At 43.7% G+C, this 23,901-nt stretch overlaps 1 protein-coding gene across 1 annotated transcript in view; it reads left to right on the forward strand.

Annotated features, from left to right (window-relative positions):
• PIGS (phosphatidylinositol glycan anchor biosynthesis class S) overlaps positions 1–23,901 on the forward strand; it is a gene marked incomplete in the record, with an annotated part of 953,935 nt that overhangs the window by 53,926 nt on the left and 876,108 nt on the right. Inside the window, 1 exon segment of the mRNA XM_044054396.1 lies at positions 21,964–22,103. Coding sequence (XP_043910331.1) covers positions 21,964–22,103 — 140 coding nt within the window.

Below are 23,901 nucleotides of genomic sequence, written 5' to 3' on the forward strand. Positions count from 1 at the left end.
TCCAAGAAGTCGAAACTACAGCAAACCTTCCTCCCTCATGGAAATATTCTGTCATCTCTCCCATCTTTAAAACCAAATAGAGCCCCACCTTTGCATATCATACAGGCCAGTTTCTTTGCTTAACATTGATTACAAGATATTTGTGTCTATCTTGGCAGACAGGTTCAATAATATTCTTCCAATATTAATTCATGAAGACCAAACCAGGTTTGCCAAAAACGGGTACAAGACGGTGTAGATTACTGTCCTTAATAGGTTCATAGGTAGGTACCAGGCTATTGGCCCTAGGGCCTGTATAAGCCTAGCCAAAAGGTACCCTGGCTTTCGCCACCCAAGAAAATTTTCCTGTGCCCCTGTCGAGCAGAGCCACAGAAGTGATCCCTGGGGTGAATTTCCTAGAGTGCTAATGAGGAGCTTTGTTTGATACAGATAGGTAGTTTGTTCTAGAGTATGGGGAAGTCTCTGCAGCTGGGAGTATCAGCATGGTTTGATGTAAAATGCTTGTAACAAATTGTGTCTGTATGATTTGTTTTTGTGTGCGTGTCATAAGTGGTAGTTTGAAGATACTTGTTGCTTAAAAAAGCAGGAATTGAAAAATGTATGTAATGTTGCTTAGGCTATATGATATGTAGCAATATATGTGAAGTACAATGTTTGTAAATGTGAACTTGTTAATACAGTTCGATTTACTTTTATATAAATGTAAAGCTGCCTGTGTCACAAGCGATGATTCAGTAAAGGTGTTTGGCAGGTTGATCCTTTATACAGTGTTTTTTCTCATCAACATTGGAACTTATGTCACTTTTATTACAAGATTTTTTTGTTTTAATGAAGACTCCTCAGACCACCACCGTAACCACCACCGTAACTTTAATAAAGAGAGGCAACACTATGTACATTTTCAAATTAATTTTAACCCTCCTAATAGGAACACTTGTCCCACATAGACTGCAAATAAACCCAGGCCTTAACTAAGCTAACATTGAGGTCATCCGTGATGAGACTCATGTTATTGCCTGTGCTTCTAGTTTCACTAATTGGTGAATGTTCTTTTTATTTTAATTTCCTTTCCAGCATGTCTGAGTATACCTTAGCTAGGTGAATGTCATATTCTCGGCATGTTTATGAGAAGTCTGGTTCTGTCAGCACACCTGCTTGAACTGTAACTTCCATCAGAACATGAAGGTTGATTAACTATCCTCTGTTTGATAGCTTTGTTGTCCATCCCCTGTTTTCATATTCAAGAATACCCACTACAAAGCCCCGCATAGGATCACACAGGCAAATGTATGAAAATGTATTAATTTTGTTATCCTATGCTATGAGAAAGAAGACTTTAGGTATTGATGGGATTCATCTGTGTAGATCTTCACAAAGAATTAAGTCTATAAGCTGGTAACAAACTTTTGTTTAACTGCATTTTAATCCCTCAGTCCTGCCAGTTGTGCAAGTCTGAGTAAGTCTGCTAATCCAGCAGAGAGGTCTCATGGTTTTATTTGGTAAACACATTAGTGAAATGAAAATAATTTGAAGTGCTTGATTTTGCTTAGTTGCGTTCATCTTCCTGCTTAACTGGCACATACCTACAACATCCAAGAGTAGCTCTGGATACCTGATAACATCACACAGTAGTAACTATTGAAAGAGGAGGATAAAGCCCAGACATCTTAAGTATTCCTGCCGTGAAGTAATTCCAGATTCTAAACCTGGTGCATCAGTGGTGAGGGATGATTATAAGAAATTATTTGAACTAATGTGAGCAAGACTTTTTTTTTTTTTTTCTCCCAGAGCATGTTGAAGATATTTCGTGCAAAGGGGTATGACTCCTGAACCCACTGGCTTTACCAGTTTCATACTCTTCTTAGTGGGAAGGCCACCAACCTGAGACTCTGCTTTTATTCCACCTAATCAAGGATGATTATCTTCTCTATATAGACCCTCCATTGCCTTGACTTTTAAACCAGTGAGAGGCTTATTAGCATTTCTGCGGAGAAGCTTGTTTGACTGCTAAATACTGCCTTTGGTTGAAAAGGACCCTGGCCCTTCTTGCAAAGGAAGATCCAATTTGTGCATTTTTTTTTTTGTAGTTCTGAATTCTGTTTTAGGAAAGCCTGTCTTGGTTGTTTACTTGCTGCCTCTCACTTAACATGAATTGCTATCTAATACTTTTCATGGCATTTGGACTGAACATGTTTTGATACAGTTTGTGTTGAGATACATCTCCACTGATACTGAAATACATAGGCTTAAGAAAACATGAAGTGTTTTCTTGAACTTCTGCAAGACCTGTGACAGCTACCCTGTCCCACTTTTCAAATGGACAGACTAGGAAAATCCATATCTTTTGATTTTTAGGACCTGGGGCTTTTGGTGAGAAATCTTACCATGTACACTGCCAAGCCTAACCTTTTGTCCCTTTGGCCACAGTTTTATGGGAGCAGCATAGTGTTTCACCCTTGACTTACCTGTAAGCAGTATGACTTTTAAAGTCTGGCTTTATAGTATGCTAGATGCAAATTTTTGCTTCAGATCCTTTTCTTTCCTTAAAAGACAATGCCACTTTCACAAAGATTTCCTGCTGGAAAAAAAGATGCCTGACAGAATTGCTAGCAAAACCCAAAACAGTGCTTAGTCTAGCTGTGAAAGAGTTAAGTGGAATTTCACACATCCTGGCATCCGAAGAGTTCCTGCCTGGACAACCTTTGCTGAGATAAAATTCTAAGAATAAGGTTTGTCAAACTAGCTGTAAAAAATGTACACATCTCAAAAACAATGTTATCAAAGTTAAAATATGAAAGTTATTCAGCATATACTCCTGTTTTACAGCAGTGATAATATCAACCAGACATAATCATAAGTTTATATCTAACAAGTAATTAGATATATACTTTTACTTTTTTATAATTATGAAACGTATTTCTGTAACCATAGTAGACAGATATCAACCATCAGTGTAATTTTTGATAATCGTGTTATACTGCTGCAGTCATCACACTTGGGTTATCCTGCCGTCAGGCGGTCACGCAGTCGGCTGAATCCCAAAGTCTTGGTCCGGCGTCAGTTGTCGTTGCTTCTTCCCTGACGTCCGTGCGACAGGGGGATAAAAGTGGCAGCCGACGCCATTTTCTCCAGTCTTTCTTGCTGCGCGGTGCCCGAAGCAGAAGCAGTTCGCAAGTGCCGGTCTGCTATCTCCTGAGATTTTCGAATCGAATTTCAGCCCGAAGTCTTCTCTAAAGCTAAGTACCCCATTGGGGAAGCTTTTCTTGCCTCAGACCGATGTCAGACAAAGTTAATAATTGCATTTCTTGTGGGAAGCAAATACCTCCTAAGGATTTTCATTCATATTGTATTCCTTGCCTAGGCCCAGACCACAACGTCTCTGGTTATCTGTTTTGTGCTAGGTTTAACAAACGTACAATCAAGCATCGGGCAGATTTTGCCCGACATTATTTTGGCAGAAAATTTAACTATAGCATGTCGTCGGAGCAACCGACATCAGCAATGATTAAAAAACGCAAGGATAAGGATAAAAAATGCAAGGATAAGGACAGGCAACCAAGGCCAAGACCAGATACCGAGGCCTCAGCAAGGCCTGTCGCCGGTTCTCCGGTTTTCAGCGAGGCGCCTACGCAGCCCCTGACTACCGCTGATTTAGAAATTCTGATGGCCTCCCAGACCGAGATCATCCCAGACTGAATCAGCTGGGCCTCAGGAGCCGGTTCCATCTCACCCCTCTGACGCCAACCCTGACGGTGATCCGGAGATTTTGGACAGGCCTTCGGTTTTTGAAGGTGTCTTCAAACTGACAACTATCTCTATTAAGTCTTATGCTAAACTTAAAGCCCCCTTAAAAGTTAGGAAACCGGGTTCACAGACCCCCCCCCCCCCACAGGCCCCTATGCCTAAAAAACAGATGCTTAAGATGGCTGAGGATTTAATTACCCTTATCAAGGGTTCACAACCCCCTCCTGACAAAAGGCTTAGACAGGAGGAAGATTATCCTTCCTCTGACCAAGCATCCATTTCCTCAGCTAAATCTGAGGACCAGGATTATTCCTTCCCTCCTTATGAAGACTCGGATGCTGAAGAGTCCATTCCCTCTGTCTCCCCCCCCCCCCTGAAGACTATTCTTGTGGGGAAACTTTACACACCATGAGGGAACACTTCCACTGGGAAGGCCAAGATTACTCTGACTCTAAGAAAAGACTCCATGAGTTTCTTCTTCTTCCACAGCATAGACCCCTTGCAATTCCTCCAGTTTTAGACATTTTGGATGATGTTTACACTGAATCTAGTCTAAACCCAGATTCCTTACCTCCTGCACCAACTAAACCAGACAGATACTACCGAGTTCCTGATTCGCATAAGTTTCTATATAAAAGCCCTGTTGCAGACCCCAAAACCATTTCCCAGGTTCCCAAAGGGGTTAAGGCCTCTACTGCTAAGAATCCACTACCTTCTGAAAGAGATTCCAGAGCATTAGAAAGATGGGGGAAGAAAGTGCATGTCTGCCACTTTGGCCATGAGGGCCTTAAACTGCCAATTCCACATGCTAAAATACCAGCAGTACTTGATTACACAGTTAAAGCAGAAAATGATCCCTCAGACAGATCAACCTGATTTCAAAGAGATGCAGGATTTGCATGCAGCAGAACAGGTGGGAAAGCATACCTTGCAGTGTGGTTTTGATTAATTGGAAACCTCATGTAGAGCAGCTGTCACAGGATCTGTAATACGTAGACATGCTTGGCTAAAAGAGCAAGCCTTACCAGAACATGTCAAAGCAAAGTTATTGGATGACCCATTGCAGAAAGATGTGTTATTGGTGTCAAAGCAGAGGAAGTTTTAAAGAAAATGGAAGAAAAGGCAAAATCTATGCAGACAGTTAAAGATTTTTTACAGGTACAACCTCCTCGTTTCAGCAGAAACTGGCCATCAAAAAACTGGTCCTTTCCTGCATCAGACAGACCCCAAAGGGGTAGGTACAGACGCCCAAGGGGCAGAGGCCAGCCACAAGGTTCTTTCCGGTCTAGACAATGGCATACAACAACTCAGAGGTGGAGACGAAAGATCTCAACCCTTCAGGAAACAAACACAATGACTTTCCTCTTCGCCTGCCAAGCAAAATTGTCCTGGCAGCACCTTTGGGAGGAAAACTGGCTCTATTTCCACAAAATTGGCGCATCATAACAAAGGACAAATGGGTTCTGGATATTATTACCCGAGGCTACAGATTTCATTTTCACACTTTACCACGGCTGAGTGGCATGCCAAATCTGCCTCCAAACCAATGGGCAGAGGCACAAACGTAAATTTCAGCTCTTATGGATATGAAAGCAATTCAAAAGGTACCTACACAGGAGCAAGGTCAAGGTTTTTACTCAAGACTATTTCTAGTACCAAGAAAGGACAAAGCCTGGAGACCCATTTTAGACCTCTCAATTCTAAACACATACCTGGAGGTACCCAAATTCAAAATGCTCACACTACAGCAGCTTCTTCCCATGCTGGGCAAGGAGTCTTGGCTGGTAACGTTGGACCTCAAAGAGGCATACCTGCATGTCCCTATCAGACAAGATTGCAGAAGCTACCTCAGAATTTTTGGCAGGTACAACGCATTATCAATTCTCTGCATTGCTCTTTGGCTTATCTACTGCGCCCATAGTATTTACGAAATGCCTGGCATCAGTAATTACATACTGCAGACAACGAGGAATACAAATTTATCCATATCTGGGCGACTGCCTGATCCAAGCGGACAGCAAGGCCATTCTATTAGAGCATCTGGCATTTGTAACAAAGCTGCTAAGTTGCCTAGGGTACACAGTAAACAAAAAAGTCAAAGCTAATACCCTCACAAGACATAATATTCCTGGGTGCCAGCTTAAATACAACGGCCCAGATGGCTTATCTCACGCCAGACTAACAAAAACAACTGACTCAATAATTCAAAATGATGGCAACTTTTACCCAGCTCACTGCAAGGAAAATCCTGCAGGCATTGGGGTTCATGGCATCCTGTATTCATCTAATTCCACATGCAAAGCTGCATGTGAGGAAATTACAATGGTACCTGAAAAGTGTATGGACTCAACACAGGCACAGCCTCGAAACAAGTATACCTCTCATTCCCTGCCTTCAAAAAGAGTTCCTATGGTGGGCTCAAGCATGTCAAATAAACAAGGGTCTTCCTTTTGTCTTACCTCCAGCAAACCAAACTATGACAACAGATTCTTCAGACTACACCTGGTGAGCACACATGGCAGGACAGTGCATACAGGGCAAATGGTCTGCAAAACAAATGCATCTACACATCAAACAAAAAGAGATGCTAGCTGTGCAAAATGCACAGACAGCCTTCAAGGACCTCTTGCATCCAGGACAACTACTAATAAAGACAGACCACACCACAGTTATGTGGTACATAAACAAACTGGGAGGAACACACTCCTACCCTTTATGCAGACAGGCAATGACCTTATGGAACACAGCATTGACTTACCAAGTACAACTGCAAGCACAATTCCTGCCAGGAAAGGAAAACATATGGGCAGACTAAGCAAAAATTTGGCAGATCCTCACGAGTGGGGACTACACCCACGAGTATTTTCAATGATAACTCAAAGGTGGGGATGCCCAGACATAGATCCATTTGCCTCCCCCAACCATTGCCAACTACAGAAATTTTGCACAAGGACTTATTCCCTAGCCTGGAAAGTGGACGCCCTATCATTCAGTTGGACAGCATTGACAGTCTATGCCTTCCCACCACTACCTCTCTTGACCAAGGTATTACTGAAAGTCAGATCAGAGAGACCACAAATGATCCTCATTGCTCCGGATTGGCCACGTCAGCACTGGTACCCATTACTAAGGACCTTGACTCTCAGCCCTCCATGGATCTTACCTCAATTCCCACTTCTATTGACTCAGCAAAACTCTCAGATTTTTCAGTCAGCTCAGGACTTTAAATTTAGCTGCATGGAGAATACCTTGAATTATCAATCAACGCTTCTCTCACAGGACGTCCTGAATGTCATTTTGAAGGCCAGGAGGCCCAGCACCAGAAAAACTTACTCGGACAAATGGAAAAGGATTTTGTGCATGGAACCAGGCTAAAGGCCAAAATCCTTGGATACCAAACATTCCTCAAATACTGCAATATTTAACTGAGATGCTACACAAGGCCTTTCTTTCTCCTCTATTAAGATCCATGCTTCAGCCATTTCTGCTCAATATAATATGGATCCTCCCATATTCTCACACCCTTTACGAAGGCAGTTTCTTAGAGGGGCTAAGAATATAAGACCCCCCCCCCCCGAAAACCCCCAACACAAGCTTGGGATCTCAACTTCGTTTTAGAAAAATTAACACTGCCTCCTTTCGAACCAGCCTTCTCAGCAGAACTACAATACTTGTCATGGAAAACGGCTCTGTTACTGGCTATCACCTCAGCACGCAGGGTCTCAGAACTACAGGCACTTATGGCAGTGGAACCTTTCATCATTTTCCATCAGGACAGAGTCTCTTTACAAACTAACCCTACCTTTATGCCAAAGGTAGTATCCAGTGTGGCTTTGAATCAGACCATTCATTTACCCACCTTTTATCCAAACCCCCAGAATAAAGGAATTACTCCTTCACTCTTTGGACATTCACAGACAGCTACGTTACTATTTGGATAAGACAAAGACCTTCAGAAAAACTGACCATCTCTTTGTATCCAATGCTACAGGTTCACAAGGAAAGGCTATTTCAAAACAGATCATCTCCAAATGGATAGCACATTGTATCCGCTTTTGCTACTCGCACCATGGGAAAGCAGTGCCTGTTAATATTGGGTCCCATTCTACCAGGGCTACAGCAACCTCAGCAGCCTTTCTCAGGGGGGTTCCAACCAAGGACATTCTGGAGGCAGCTACTTGGAGTTCAGTGCACACCTTTACCAAGCACTACCACCTTCCTTTATACTCAAAATCCAGAGCTGGTTTTGCCACTGCAGTGCTACAGGACATCCTAGCTTCGCCTAACCCAGTTTAGTACCAGCCACCCATCCATAGCTTTGGCATTCAACCCAAGTGTGATGACTGCAGCAGTATAACACAATGAACATAGTACAGTTTTGTACCTACCATAAATGTAGATGTTCGAGTGTATGTACTGCTGCAGTCCAGGTTACCCTCCCACCATCCCCTCTACATACCAGGGTGTTAGTTATAACTCCATGTACATCAATCTATTGGATGCATGTCTGTATGGTGTATTTGCTAACGGCTAGTACTATTGTTTATCTACTAAGGTATTTTTTTATAGTTATTTGTATTGCCTTCCCAGTTGGGGGGCCCTGACATCTGGGGCAAGAAAAACTGAAGAAAATGGCATCAGCTGCCTCTTTTATCCCCCTGTCGTACTGACGTCAGGGGAGAGGTGACGACAACCGACGCCGGACCAAGACTTTGGGATTCGGCCAACTGCGGGACCGCCTGACTGCAGGATAACCCGTGTGTGACTGCAGCAGTATATACACTCTAACATCTACATTTATGGTAGGTACAAAACTGTACTTTTGGGCAGATGGGATCTTCATTTGGCCGCAAACTAGTTTTGTAGATGGAATTCCATTTTTGAGATATTTGCATAATTATGAATACTATGTATATCTGAATATTTAATGGACAAATTAATGGAAATATATAACATGCATTGCTGGTTAGATGCAAGCTATCGGTGCAAAGGCTTTTAGTCATTGTGTGTGCTTTCAGTCGATACCATGGAATCCCATATAAATGCCCTCTGGCTGACGTTGCTGGTGTAATTATGAACACATGCCATACATTCATATTTCCAGAAAAAAAAATCATAATGTTTGTTACTTAAGTACTCCACTCATCTGATGAGCCTTCCATGGCCACTTTGGTGATGGGGCATGTAAAATACTGAATTACAGTCTGTCCGAGTGCAGTATGTCAGAGAAATGTGCAGAAGTATGGTAATTATGCTAATATGCATATCTTATTACTGTACAAGTTGGAATATCTTCCCCAAAACTCGTACTTCTCATGTTATCGAGCCCCTCTCATTTGAGGAGCCTAATTCCCAGCATTCACCACACCAGGATTGCTGTCAACAGTATGAGAGGCATACAGCAAGATCCAGCTGCCATGTGATCCTGAATTGGAGAATCAAATAATCTGTGTATCACAAAATGAGTGAATAATTGAACACACTCCAATGCTTTGAGGAGATTTAATCCCATTTGGAGTCACATTGACAGCTGGATGCTATTTCATCAAGTTAATTCATTTAGAAGCATATGCTATATGCTCATATTACCAGGAAAAAAAATATCAGTTTTTGCAGTATCAAATATCGCATTGAGGTATTGAGCAGTTCATGAGGTCTCTGCCATCTTGGCATGTGAACTGCTGTTTTACAATGTGTCGCCAATAAAAAATTCCAGTCATTTACCAAGGTATGATGTTTAGGCAAGTAATTCATATTGCAGTACTAAAAAAGTCTGAATATTTTCAGATTGTTTGCAAGCAGACAGCAGATATTAGTGACCAGTTTAACATCACTGTCTGTTTGGTATCATGAAATATGATGTCATGTACTGAGACTTGGCGGCAGCTGTTTATACATTCCATACAATGAGACAGAGTCGGACATTCTTGGATAAAATACTTTATTACTGCAAAGCTTTTGTTGTCATTAGAAAATAAATAAATTTAAGCCAGCAAAGAAATAAACTGAAGGGTTGTCCATGTTGTTTCATGGTGTCAGACTTTACAGATTACACATTTCCATAAGGATTGCCTTTCTGATGTCCATCATAAAGTAATTGAGAGTTGGAGACCTTTATCGTGCTAAATGCAACTCATGAGACTACATAGTTATAGTGGGGTGCCTACATGTAGACCAATTGAATGTCATCCTCAGTCCCTTCATGTATCCATTGGTCAGCATCCAAATTCTTTCACCTGCTTACTGCTTCACAGTACCCCTCCACTCTGCATTGTTGAACAATGTCGAACCAAATTATCCAAGCTTCTAGCCGCCATGTATGCAGTTCTGTAAAAATGTGTACATGGGGAAGACTGTATCACCTGCGACACTGATTCTTCCCTTGGTACAGGGAACCTACTGGGTGATAACAAGGAGTTTGAAGGTCTTTCAATGCCAATCGAACACATTGTGTGCAATCTGTGGTTCATCTCTAGGTACAGTGGATCTACTTTGTGTCGCAAGGCATACTCGTTTATAAAACAGAAATGCTGGACATTATCTGTGAACTTGGGAGTCTGATTCAGGGATGCTGAAACCAATCCCACACTCACTGGCTGAGAACTTGGGGTTGAGGTTGATGTTTCCAATTGGCAGGGTTCTGCCTTGCATTTTAGAACTACTAGAGTCTTGAAAGCTTGCTAATTGCAAAGCAGTAGTACTTTGCAGCTCAGATTTGCTACTGTTTGCACTGGTTCACTGCCACTGTTGCTAATCCAGTAGCTGCATGTGAAACTTTATTCCCACTGCCCATGGATTGGAGCAACTTTCTTAAATGTAGTATTATGAGGCCATGCTCCTGACAGAGTAATTGCAGCTACTGCAGTGATGACTTGGGTGACTCACCCTGGTTATAACGGTCTGAGATATCTTCAGCACTGCCTGTACTGTTCTCACTATCCTCCAGGGCCAGGGTAAAGGCAAAAATCAGCTACACTGTATCCATCTTCACTTTCCACAATTTCATTTTCAGTTTCTTTGGAGAAGTTGTCACTCTCACTGTGGTTAACTTCAGCAGCCATCTTTGCTTTGTGGGATTCCATTACTGGTGTATATACAGATACTTAATATATTGATCTGTAAGGATGTATAGGCGGCTGTATTGCATTGGTACTTGTGAATAAGTATACACTTCCGTTTGCACATGGGGTTTCAGACATAAATTTGTTAGATCACTGTCCATAAAACTATAACTGTTGAAGCCATGTGAAAACATATTTACATCTGAAGGCACTAAATTGCAGATTGTCTATATAATAATGAAATATCGTGGAAGTATTTTATATGAAATAAATGATCTGAAGTAGGACTTCATTTGTCAGCAACCTTTGGGATACGGATCCCATCTCGGATCCAAGCCGGCAACTTCTATCACAGCATAGATCTGAGCTCCTAGCTCCTCCCTTTACCCATAATCCCCTGCCAGTCCTGACTGATCCCAGATCTAGTTTGCCGCTCTTCAAGCAACAGCTAGATTCCAGAGCTCTTGGTGATTCTGTGAGAAAAATAGTTTTCAAATTTTTCTTGTATTTCTTTAAGCAATTGTGTGTGTTTAGGTTTCCCCTCAACACTAATTTCTCTTCCTTTTTTATCTTAAATTTTAATTTATTTTTCCTCCCTGCCCTCGCTGGTCGTAGTGTGTAGGGGCCTAGTGAGTGTGTTTTACTTTCAGTAATGTCGGAGGCCCCTAAAGCCATTTTTTCAAAATGCAGCGAGTGTGGTCACAAGCTTTCACCGGCTGATGGCCACACTCGGTGCGTTAGGTGCCTTGGGGTTGAACACCTCTCTTCGGGTTGCGCGATTTGCACTGTGTTCAACCCCAGGGCACTTGAGGATCGGAGATCGAAGCTGGTTCTGGCGGGCCTTTTGCCCCCAGACCCGGCTCTGGCCTCCAGTACTTCTGTGACTGCTACCCCCTCGGTAGCGGCCACTCCTGCCCCCCTCCCTCCGACCGGGACTCAACCTCCCACTGTGGCTTCAGAGGTGAGGGAGGCCAGGAAAGAGAAGCAGAGGGAGAAGCACCTTAAGTGGCGGGCCGAGGACTCCTCCTCGGCCCCGCCTGCCAAATGGGCTTCTCCCTCCAGGGTTTCTGGTTCGCCTCCTCCTCGGATCCGATCCCCTTGCTTCTCACTAGGACCCAAGGAGGAGGTAACCCAGTCCCCATCGAGGTCATCGAGGCAGCATTCCAGGCCTGCCTCGGTGGCCTCTTCGAGGTCCAGTCGGACGTGGACATGGACCGGATGTTGAGGAGGTTCATCCAGGTCCAGATGCAGATGGGAGTGCTCTTGCCTCCCCCCTCCCCCCTCTGGGGGGAGCTTGACCCCCTTTTTCGCTCCTATAGCTCCTTCTCCGACCCGCCTCCCGGGTTTGGAGCTGTCGGAGCCAAGCAGCGTTGGATCTGGGGGTGGGTCGGAGCCGACAGTGCTGGGCACTTCGGCTCTGACTATTCCCTCGAGTTTGTCAGATCCGACCTCTTGGAGCCGTGGGCCGAGCTTCGGATCCGAGTGACTCAGTGTGCTCTCGGCCCCGTCCCGGACGGAGCGCGGGTCCTTCAGATACGATAGTCTCGGCTACAGGTCCAATCCCCACCTCAGATCTAAGTGGGAGTCGGATCTCTGATCCGTCAGAGCGGCTCCCTCTTGGCTTTCGCGGTGGTGGAGAGGGTGCTGTTGAGTGCATCCAGGCCCCCGGTCCTGGCTTCGGCTCCCCCCTGCACTCCCTCTCAGCTGGTCCTGGCTCCCCTCACCCGGCCTTCGGGGCAGCCTGCTTCAGCACCTCTAGGTGTTCCATTGGAACACGATATTGCTGGTGAGGACTCCTCAGACAGCCCCCCCCCCCCTGAGGAGGTTCCTCGCAAGTCGAAGTGCAAAAGGAGGCACGTGGACTCCCCCGAGTCCCTCACTGAGGATATGGACTTGGATGAAGGGGAAGGCTCCCCAAGGTCACCCCCCGAGGATGTCTCCTTTGGAGACATCATGGAAATGCTCAGAATCAGGGGGGGTGGTCTGCCCCCAAGGCTTCCTCCGACGAGTCCGTATTCCTAGAGGTGTTCGAGGCAGGGCCATCTACCTCTTGGGTGTCCCCTCCCCCTGACCCCTTAGTGGATCTTATAGCCACTAGGGCTTGGAAGGAGCCGGACACTGTAGAGCCTGTTCCCAAGCGCCCGGACAAAATTTTGAGCCCCCCGTCCGAGAGAACCCATTGGAGCAGAGGTCCCCCTGTGGATGCCATGTTGGTGGCGGCAGCCACCAAGAGAGAGTTGGCTCAGGAGAGCCCCACGGTTCATCCGCCGAGCAAGGAGTCTCGTGCAATGGACTGCCTTGGGAAGTGGGCCTTCAGTTCAGCGACCTCCTCCTTGAGGACCATGAATTATATGACACACGTCATTTGGATGCAGCGGGATCTAATCAAAGAATACGCTGATGTCGGAAGGGGACAAGCAACTGTACTCCTCCCTACGTTCTATTTCCAACATCTCTATACAGCTCTTGTCTCACACCACTGAGGGAGCCGCTAGAGCAGGCGGAGTCAGGCTGGTCATGAGGAGGCAAGCCTGGCTCCGACATTGTGACTTCTCAGACCCTTTTAAGGCTTCACTTGCGAATGCCCCTTTTGATGGTTCTGCATTGTTTGGCAAAACCGTTCGCGACACCCTTGTCCAGAGTGATAAAGATGGGAAGACGTCTGCCGTCGGAGTCCACTTCTCTGCTCCCCAGAGGTCCTTTACCAAAAACCAAAAGGGTCAGAAAAAGATGTGGTTCCGGAAATCGCATCAATCCCAGTCTGCTCCAGACAACCAGTCCTCTCGTGGCAGAGGAGGACAGGGAGGATGCCTCCCTAAAGGCAGAGGGGGTCCCAGGAACTTTGGGTCTAGAGAACCATTCTCAGAGGCCCACGCAGAACCCCTGAGGGGTTACCCGGCTGCTCCACTCTGGAGGCAGTCGGGGACATTTCTCGAGACACCTAGCAATGTGGGAGTCCATAACAATGGATCGCTGGGTGCTTAGTGTTATATCCAGAGGATACCAAATTCCCTTTCTTGTAACCCCCAGAATCAGAAGCCTCCCCGATGTGCCACCCAATCAGAGGGAGGTGGCTGCTGCAGAAATTCAGCAGCTCTTACAAAAAAGAGCCATCCAGCCCGTCCCCCCAGATCAGCTCGGATCAGGATTTTACTCCAGGTTCTTTCTGGTGCCAAAAAAGACGGGGGACGTGAGGCCCGTCTTGGACCTCTCTCTTGAACCTGGCAGTACCAAAAGTAAAGTTGTGGATGGTCACTCTGCAATCTATCCTCCCACTACTACGGGAGAACGACTGGATGTGCTCAATAGATCTCAAGGATGCGTACTATCATATTCTCGTGGACAGATGCTCCAGGAGGTTTCTCCGCTTCAGGCTGGGAGCCAGCCATTTTCAGTTCAGGGCCCTTCCGTTCGGTCTCACCTCAGCCCCCAGGGTGTTCACCAAGGTCTTGGCAGTGATAGCGCCCCACCTGAGACTCGAGGGATTTCAGGTCTTTCCGTACCTGGACGACTGGCTCCTTACCGCCCCAACAAGGCATCTTCTTTGCTCATGCAGGGATTACTTCCTCAATCTGGCTCCACTCTTAGGGTTGACCATCAGCATGGCCAAATCCTCCATGGCTGCTACACAAGTATTGGATTTCATAGGGGCGAGGTTGGACTCAAGACTGATGCTTGTTTTCTTGACTCCAGATCGGCTTCAGAACCTGAGGTTGCATGTGCAGGCCATCCTTCAACTTCATGCTCCTTCGGCGGAATTGGTCCCGACTGCTCTAGGGTCCATGGCGGCAGCAATTCCTCTGCTGCCATTGGCCCGGTTGAATATGGGAGTCATACAATGGACCCTCCAGGTACAATGGTCCCTATCTCACAATCCCCTGTCTCATCCCATCTCCCTAAGCAGGGTTTGCAGAAGGTCGCTCGTGTGGTGGTTCCAGACACCCCTTCTCGCTGCCTCCGCCAGTCGCCACAGTGACCACGGACGCTTCTCGCCTGGGGTGGGGGGGCACTATTCTGGCAGAACAGTCCAAGGCACTTGGAACGACACAGAGACCTCTTTGCATATCAATGTCCTGGAGATGAGGGCGGTACTTTTGACGTTACAAGCGCTTCATAACCCTCTTCCGGTGGGGACGATTGCGGTACAGACTGACAACATGTCAGTCTTCTGGTACATCAACAAACAGGGGGGAACCAGGTCTTACCCACTCTGCCGCGGGGCCATGAGAGTGTGGGAATGGGCGATATCCACCAACCGCTTTCTCATCGCAACGCACATTCCAGGACAATCCAACATATTAGCGGACAGGCTCAGTCTTGCTATCCGGACTCCTTACGTATGGTCTCAATCCTCTAGTAGCAGAGCAAATATTTGCCTGATGGGGGCGACCTTGTTGCGATCTTTTTGCCTCTCACTCAAATACCAAATGCAACGATTACTTCGCTCTGATCCCCCCTCTGGGCAAGTCCACGAGAGACTCTCTAGTTCATGCTTGGCCTCCCGGTCTGCTTTATGCTTACCCGCCTTTGCCCCTGATGCTGAAACTATTGCAGAAAGCCAGTCAGTTGGGGAGCAAGATGATCCTCATTGCCCCGTTCTGGCCTCGTCAGACGTGGTTCCCTTACCTATGGTCTCACCTGATTCATCCGCCCTGGATGCTGGATCCCCTTCCGGATCTCATTTCACATCCCCTGGGTCTTCCAACCCCGAACCTGGCCAACCTAAAGCTGACTGCTTGGTTGCTCCAGTTCCACTCCTGATAAGGACTCCCGGAATTTCATCTCCAGTCAAAGCCATCCTAGTAGCAGCTCACAAGCCCTCCACCAGAAGGGTCTATCGGAGTAAATGGAAACGTTTTTCCATTTGGGCGGAGCACCGTCATTTGGATCCTTTCACGACGCCGGTTCTAGATTTTCTATCTTCTCTATCTTCTCTCTTTCACCAGGGGGCTAGTTCTTCCACGGTCAAAGTGCAACTTTCAGCAATTTCACACTACCATGTAGGTCAGGAGTCGCACCCTCTTATTACTTCCAAACTGTGTAAGACCTTCCTTAAGGGTACCTTCCTTCTCAGGCCCCCGGTCAAGGAGGTGGTACCCCCATGGGATTTATCCCTAGTTTTGCAGGCCTTGACTAGCCCCCCTTTCGAGCCGGCGGCCACTGTTGATCTTAAATACCTCTCTTGGAAAACGGCCTTTTTGGTGGCCATAACATCAGCCAAGAGGGTCTCGGAACTCCAGGCTCTCTGTGTTAAACCACCGTATTTGGTCTTCCACCCAGACAGAGTTCATCTAAGGATCAGTCTATCAATCAATCTTCCAGTATTCTTCCCCAACTATCAAAACAAAGGAGAGTATAAGCTGCACTCTTTAGACGTGCACAGACAACTACGTTTCTATACTCATCGGACTACTGGTCAGAGGCAATCCGATCAGTTGTTTGTCTCCTTTGCCAAAAACAACTTCGGCAAGGCGGTTTCTAAGGTTACCCTCTCCCGATGGATATCTAATTGTATTCTCTTAGCATATCCGAGCTCGAGAAGGCCTGCACCTCAGGGAGTCCGTGCTCCTTCTACGAAGGCCATTGCTACATTGGCTGCTTTCAAGGCTAGAGCTTCTCTTGATGACATTTGTTCCACAGCCACTTGGGCTTCATCTCATACCTTTATCAGCCACTACAAAGTAGATATTGTCTCCCGAGGTAGGGCGTCTTTTGGCTTTGCAGTGCTCCGGAATATCCTTCATGAAGGCCACCCAAGATTTAGGTAGCTGTGGACTCTGTCCCAAAGGTTGCTGACAAATGAAGTCCTACTTAAGATTAAGAAGTTATGTACTCACCATAACGTTCCATCTGAGTAGGCATCTTCATTTGTCTGCAACCACCCCCCCCCTCCTTCCCCCTGACCAAAATGATCCTACTTGGGGTTCTTTAGATTAGATTAGTTCCCTCTGGGACACAGTACTAGCTGTGCTATGGGGCAAACTTGATCTGAGGTCAGTCAGGGTTGGCAGGGGATTATGGGTAAAGGGAAGAGCTAGGAGCTGGGATCTATGCTGTGATAGAAGTTGCTGGCTCGGATCCGAGATCGGATCCGTATCCCAAAGGTTGCAGACAAATGAAGATACCTACTCGGATGGAACGTTATGGTGAGTACATAACTTCTTAATAATACACATGCTTCCCCAGTGCAGCAGGACATGAGCCTGGACCCCCCCCCAGACAGTAGGGTCCAAGCCTGGACACGGACATCCCAGAATCACTAAAAGGCCTGTGGTCAACATGTTTACATAAACCAAGCTATTGTTTGGTGAGCAGCTATCGAATAAGTGGACATTTGTGTCGGTAGCACTCAGTTACTGAAAAATTATAATTGGACAAGACCTTCAACATAACTGTGCTCTCTTGTAACAGGTCATATAACCTAGCTGTAAAGTGCAGGTACCAGACTGCAAGCCTAGTGGAATACCCAGTACATTACCATTGCAAATTCTTCCATGCAAATTCTTCCATGCAGGCTGAAAGCATCGCTAAAAGGCCTGTGGTCAACGCATTTGCACAAAGGAAGCAGTTATTTGATGGGTAGCTGTCACAATAACTGGGCATTTGTGTCAACAGCACTCCGTTACTGAAAAATATAATGGGGCAAGAATGTTGCAGGTATATATATATTAAACAAGACTTTTATAGAATTATAAATATGAAATGAAAAGTATCCATGGTGCCTAGTGCCCATGCCACCCCACCACACATGCGCGCACACATGTTCAGTTGAGTACAGTAGTATTTATTTTTTTTTTTTTTTTGGAATAATCTGTGCTTCCTTTCGCTAAATGAAGTGTCCTTGGTGTCTGGTATCATCCCCTTCCCCACACAGTCACCTTGCAACATAGTACTTTCAAAATAACAAGGCATATTCAGTACCCTGAATGAAAAATGTCCCTGGTGTCTAGAGACTTCCACCCTCATCCTTTCTTTCTTAATATAATACTAATGATTTTTTTTTTTTAATATACAGAAGAATGGGGACCCCAACAGATTGCATCATCAGGCAGGTCCATTTAGAGGTCTAGCAGCATGGGGCAGATTAGCTTGGTAGCATTGCTAAAAAGCCTGTGGTCAGCATGTCTGCACAAAGCAAGCAATCAGCTGCTAGGCAGTGGTCAAAATAAATGGGCATTTGTATCAGTAGTACCCAGTTATTGAAAAATATAATGGTACAAGACTATTCTACACAATAAAAATAAAATGACACTTTTACAGAATTGTATATAATTATTGAAAAGTATACCTGGTGCCTAGTGCCCCCCCCACACACACACACAGAGTCATCTTGTAACACATTCAAATTTAAAACAAATAGCAATGTTCATTTCAGTGAGGTGAAGAATGTCCTTGGCCCATCATGTACCAAAAATAAATTACACTGTGTACTAGAAATATAGTAAAATGAGCATCTAATGGGAATACCTGGCTGTGCCAAAGTTGGGGTGGAAAGCAAGTTCTGAAAGAAAATGGCTTCTACCCCTCTTATGCTTACAAAACCTAAAGAAAGAAAGAGGTATGGGATGCAGTCACAATGTTTATGGACAGAAGAGCAGGAACCCCAACAGATTACATCATTGGGAAATCCATTTAAAGGTTCTATAATGTGATTGGTTGCTGCTGTGACATGTGGCAGCAGCTACTAATCCAGTTTCATCTCTTAAGTGTGGTAGAGCGAGGATTCAAAAAATACAAAAGTAAAAAATGGGATATTTATTTCATTATTGTGTGTTGCCTCTTGTTCGATTATGCTGTACATACTGAGTACAATTTTGCCTACTGCAAAGGAAAATGGCTGTACTGAACGTCCTTTTATGTACAATGCAGTACATGTTAAAAATTGTGCAGAACTACTTTTTTTTTTCCATTTTTAGCAGTTTTTTTTTTTTAGAACTTTACACATGAGCAAATTACAAGTGCATTAACCATATTAAGTTCAGAGGAAGTATAGGCATGAGAAGGAGCATCTGTTTCCTTACAGTGGCACTGGGGTGCCATCTGCAGTTCAGTGCAAGCTGCACTGTGGGCGAAAAGTTAAAACTTCATACATTGCGTAGTGACATGAGAGACGGAAAACAAACCATTTACAAAGATTTTCATTTTCAAGAGTTATACGTGCAGGGTTTCTTTCTTAGGAAATGCTCAGTGTAATATTGCATGGATTGCTCAAGCCCTATGTTCCCTGAAATTTCACTTCTCCTCCTGAACATTATTCTATGTATTTTCCTACAGATTTAATTTATTTCTATGCAGTTTGTTCCTTCCCTTTTTTTAAAGATCCCACCTCCAACTGTAATCTCCTTTACAACATTCAGTAATCCTGTTGTGGTTGGTTTAGATTTTGATTTCCATTTTCTAGTAATTGCCGTTTTGGCAGCCAGCAGCATTAAACTTGGTAGGGCTTTGTGTCTAGGCAATTCAGTTTCTATATCCCAGTTCAAAAGAATGCTTTTCCTTCCCCAACATTTATGACAAAGTACCCTGTCAGGAATTTAAAAAAAAAAAAAAAAAATTGCCAACTTGTTGATTCCCAAGTACGCCTTTCTTTTCCATCACACTGACAATTGCTATGTACTTGGAGAGAATTCTCTAAAATCTACTTGTGTTATAAAAATACACATGTAGACATCTCCATGCAAAAAAAAAAACTTAGACTGTTTAATTTTGTTGCATATGGGAGGGTCATGCAAATATCCCGTCATTGTGTTTCACCTTTCCGTTATTTCCCAGGCTGTTTTAACCTCTTCTGATTGATTCTTAATGTTGTTGTGCATTATTTAATATTCCTACTAATTATCTCCTGAACTGCAGCTGCTGTTCTAGACTTGGTTATAAGTTTAACCAGAGTTTGTTTTTTATTTAACATTCTCCTACCCTTTCTTTTTGCATATACTCTGCTCGTAATCCCTGGTAGTGAAGACAATCTTCAACCTGCTGTCCAACTTGGTTCCTTTTTTCTCCGATAAATTATAGCAACCTCTTGCTTATTATCTATGCATTTACTTGCAGTGCCAAAACAGTACTCTTTTCTAAAAATCACTACTGTTGCACCAAACTGCATTACTCAGTATTTCTGTTACTCACTCTTAAGAGGCAGTTGCATGAATTATATGCAGCTTATGACAATTTTCTGTTCAAGACATATGTACATTTCTACCCAGAACAGAACATGCAAACCAAATATGCTCCTGTGTAGAAAGCCAGAGTAAGCGTTTCTTAAAATAATACTCGTTACTCGGCTGAATACTCATTACTCAGCTGATCTGTGGTGAAATTATCCTTGCCTTCTGCAGTTACAAATCATGGAAAAAATGAATGTAGCATATCAAAGATCTCTAGGGTTATGGGATGGGCTCACCAGCACCATTTTATCACTTAATTATTGTTGCTGCTTTGAACTGTTTTGCTCTGAATAACTATCTAACGTACATCCAAGTCAGATTTTGGAGCACATGCTTATGTTAAAGTAGTACTTTTAATACTATATCAGTATCTTATTGTGTGATTCTGTCTAGGGAGAAGACATCCATAAATTTACAATCTTTGCATGGTATATGCTAATGAGTTTCTGGCAAGTCCACACACTTAAAATGGAGCCCTTTGTCATCTCTGTATGTTGCCCCTACCTTATTTTATTCAATCAGTTCATTGATACTAAAAAGCATCTTGCAAGACATTACCTAATTCAGTCTCTTCCCTTGATCTCTCCATCCAGGCATTGGTTTAGATAACATTTCTTTGCAATTAGGAAAATTATCTTTCTGACTGCAGAGATGATGCTGACTTTTTTATAGATTTAGATTGTAGTGAGCCATGTGGAAAACATTACTATGTTCCATATCTGAGATGCTTTGGATTCTGAATTTTAATTTTGCTGAGCATTTTGAAAGGATCCTCTATCTCGACACATTTGGTCCCTTCTGTGTAGTATCCCATTCTCCTTCCATGGGTCTTGCAGTTGTTTTTATGGCTGTTGGCTGCTACTGTAGCTTGTCTGAACAAATGCGTTTGCGTGTGGCCATCTTCCTGCATAGTTTAGTGTCTTCCAGTGCAAGACTTGCAGTAGAAATATGATTTTATTATTGTTGCTGCTCTTCCACTGATTGCTGGCATGCTGTTTTTTTCCCCTTTATGTTGTCGTGTTTCTGTACACTACCGGCAACTTTGAAAGGCAACAGAAACACCAACAATGTTCAACGAGTGACTATAAAAATGAACCCACTGCACAATTTAAGCTTAGCCCTTTCATTCTTTATTATTGTCAATCAGAACTTTAAATCCAGTGGAAAAAATCTAATATTTTTCATGTTGTAGTTTAGATTTATAGAAAATGTGCAAAAAAATGTTTTAGATGTTTTTGATTTTAATAAGGCAATTGATTGTCATGTGACTTTTCAAAGGTATTTAAGTTGTGTTTTTTCCACTACATTTAAAGTTCTAATGAAGTTTGGCTGACAATGATAAAGAACGAAAGGGCTAAACTTTAAATTGGGCAGTGGGTTAATTTTTATAATCACTCTATGAACATTGTTGGTGTTTCTGTTTCTGCTGCCTTTCGAAGTTTCAAGTTTGTTTTAGTTATTTGGCGGAGTCCACTTTAGCTTTTTCCTTCTGTACACTATTTGTCTGCTGACCTCTTTCAGTTGGGCTTACCCAAGTCTAGAGGCTGTAATACCACCACGTGAGATGGGACCTAAGGTAGTCAACCTCTGTCTGTAGAGGGCATGAAATGGACAGGGAACCACTACAGACAGAGAACCACCACCTGTGTTAGAGGGCATGAAACATATTCCTTTGTGTAGTCTCTTACTTGGTTTCCTCTGTTGGACCTTTGTAGTAACACCATTAGAATGTTGCAGCATCCTTCACAAAGCAGATATTTTTTGACTAAAAGAGGGGCAGTTTCATTGCTGAAATCTTGAACCTAGACTAGACTGACTGCTGTATTCAGCAGAGTACTACATTTCCAACGCTCCTTAGGTATTTCCAGATTTGTTAGTATTGACCATGGAGCTAGTTTTATCTGCTTTTTTTTCAGAAGATATTTAGATGATTTCAAGTTATCTAGTGAATGTTACATTTTCATTTTGCCTTGTGTTTTTTTATTCTCTTATAGAAAAGACACGAGGAAAGTATGCTGCTATATCGATAGCTGTCATTGTAACTGTGATAGGACTCCCTCTGTGGTGGAAGACAACAGAAACATATAGGGCCTCTCTGCCTTATTCACAGATTAGTGAGCTTGACAGTCTGTGGGTGAGTAGCTGCTTATGTGGAATTTTGAGTTTTACAGTCTGGCCTGCATTGATATTTTATTTAGTACAAATGTTTACATTATACTCTGTTCCACAACACAATCTTAGATGTGTAGAGGAAATTGTATACTATAGTTCATAGAATTGTCACATATGACTGTCTAGAGGAAGCCCTGAATGTTGTTGACAGGAAGTACTTTTTCCCCCTCTGGGGAAAGAAAGCATATGTCAGTTTGCATACTTTTTGTGGGCATACATGTGGTTTGATCATCATGGTACAATTTCACCTTCAATTTTCTACCATTTTCAGGTTCTTTGCAGTGCCTCTTCCATTTGATTTGCCAGTACTCAAAACTCTCACTATCCTTACTGATGTATGCAATTCAGTGCCTTATCTTGGTTGTATCCTATAGCAATTTTTAGCATTTGGATGCATTCTACCTCATAATACACTCCTATTTGCATACAGACTCTGTCTCTGTGACTAGCCAGCAGCTGTTCCTTGTAAGGTATATTCTGCACATAACACCATATTCAGAGCCCATCTTTTTCCCTTCTTCCATCTCCCTTCGGTATTTGTAGGGTAGTCTGGAAGAAATGGAAGATGGAATTGTCAAGACTGTGTTGGAAGATTTGGAGTAATATCTTGGATGTTGTCGTTGCATAGAATTCGTAATTATGTTCTGTGTAGTGAAGCAGTTGGGTCGGGCTTTATGAAGCAGACATAGTCAAGCCTTCTAGTCGAAAATGTAGTTTCTTTCTCCTAGATGGGATGATTCAGAGTTGGAGTAGCTGTTTTGGGTGTGCAGGTCATCTCTCTCTACATAGACGTTCTTGGAGAAGAACAGTGGTTATGTTCTATTTTGGGCTGGTAGACTGTGCAGAAATGGTGCTCAGTACTAGTATTTGGGAACCCATGGAAGAGTTCAGTAAGAAGATATTTAAGGAAGGTGAGGGGACACTGTATTTATAAATTGTCATCCTGTTTAAATGCCTGCAGGTAAGTGGTGTTGGAGAATTGTTCAGGGATAAATATAATCTTAACAGAGATGAAATATGGTGGTTACAAGTTGGGTGGATTTAATGGAGTCGCATATTAAAATTTTTAATATCTTTTTACTTGTAAGAGGAGAAGCAAGATAATGGAGCAGGTCGCTTTTAAAGATTTTGGAGCAGGTAAATACTACACCTCTATCATTTTCAATAAGTCTTTGAATTTACTTCCATATAGAAGAGCCACAGGCATTCTGGAAGTAGGAGAAACTTGGCTAAGGGGGGTATGACGCTGAAAGATTGTCTTCACTTGTTTGTACTAAATGTAGTTTTCCTAAAAATTGTAAAGGGGCACTATCTTGTTTCTAAAATCAGTTGCTTGCTAGAGCACTTTGTTTCCTTTTAGTGCAGTGTAAGTCACATGTTCACAAAGAGGCAGGATTTTCAGAGTTGCTTATTGGCATACTGCAGGTCAGATTCCACAAACTTTAGTGGGGGATGGTTATGTGCTAACAGTTTGTCCCTTGTATTTTCCTTCCCTCACCCATAGGCTATTAGATTAGCTGAGTGATTTAGCCTCAGCCAGAGATGATAGCTAGTCAGTGTCAGGTCTGCAGCTTTTGCAACACTGAAGTTGCATCTTTAGTATGTGCTTGTTTTTTGGTAAAACTTAGTGGAATAATTATCCCAGCCTAGGCATGGTTGTTGCTACCTGCTTTTTCCCTTCGGTGATCATTATTTTTCATATGGTCAGCAATAGTGTTGCTTATTAGTGCATGCACTCATGCAGACATAGATTTATAAGA

The sequence above is a fragment of the Protopterus annectens genome, chromosome 13.part0 (assembly GCF_019279795.1).
Source record: "Protopterus annectens isolate FY-2018-M chromosome 13.part0, PAN1.0, whole genome shotgun sequence".
Classification (NCBI taxonomy): Eukaryota; Metazoa; Chordata; order Ceratodontiformes; family Protopteridae; genus Protopterus; species Protopterus annectens.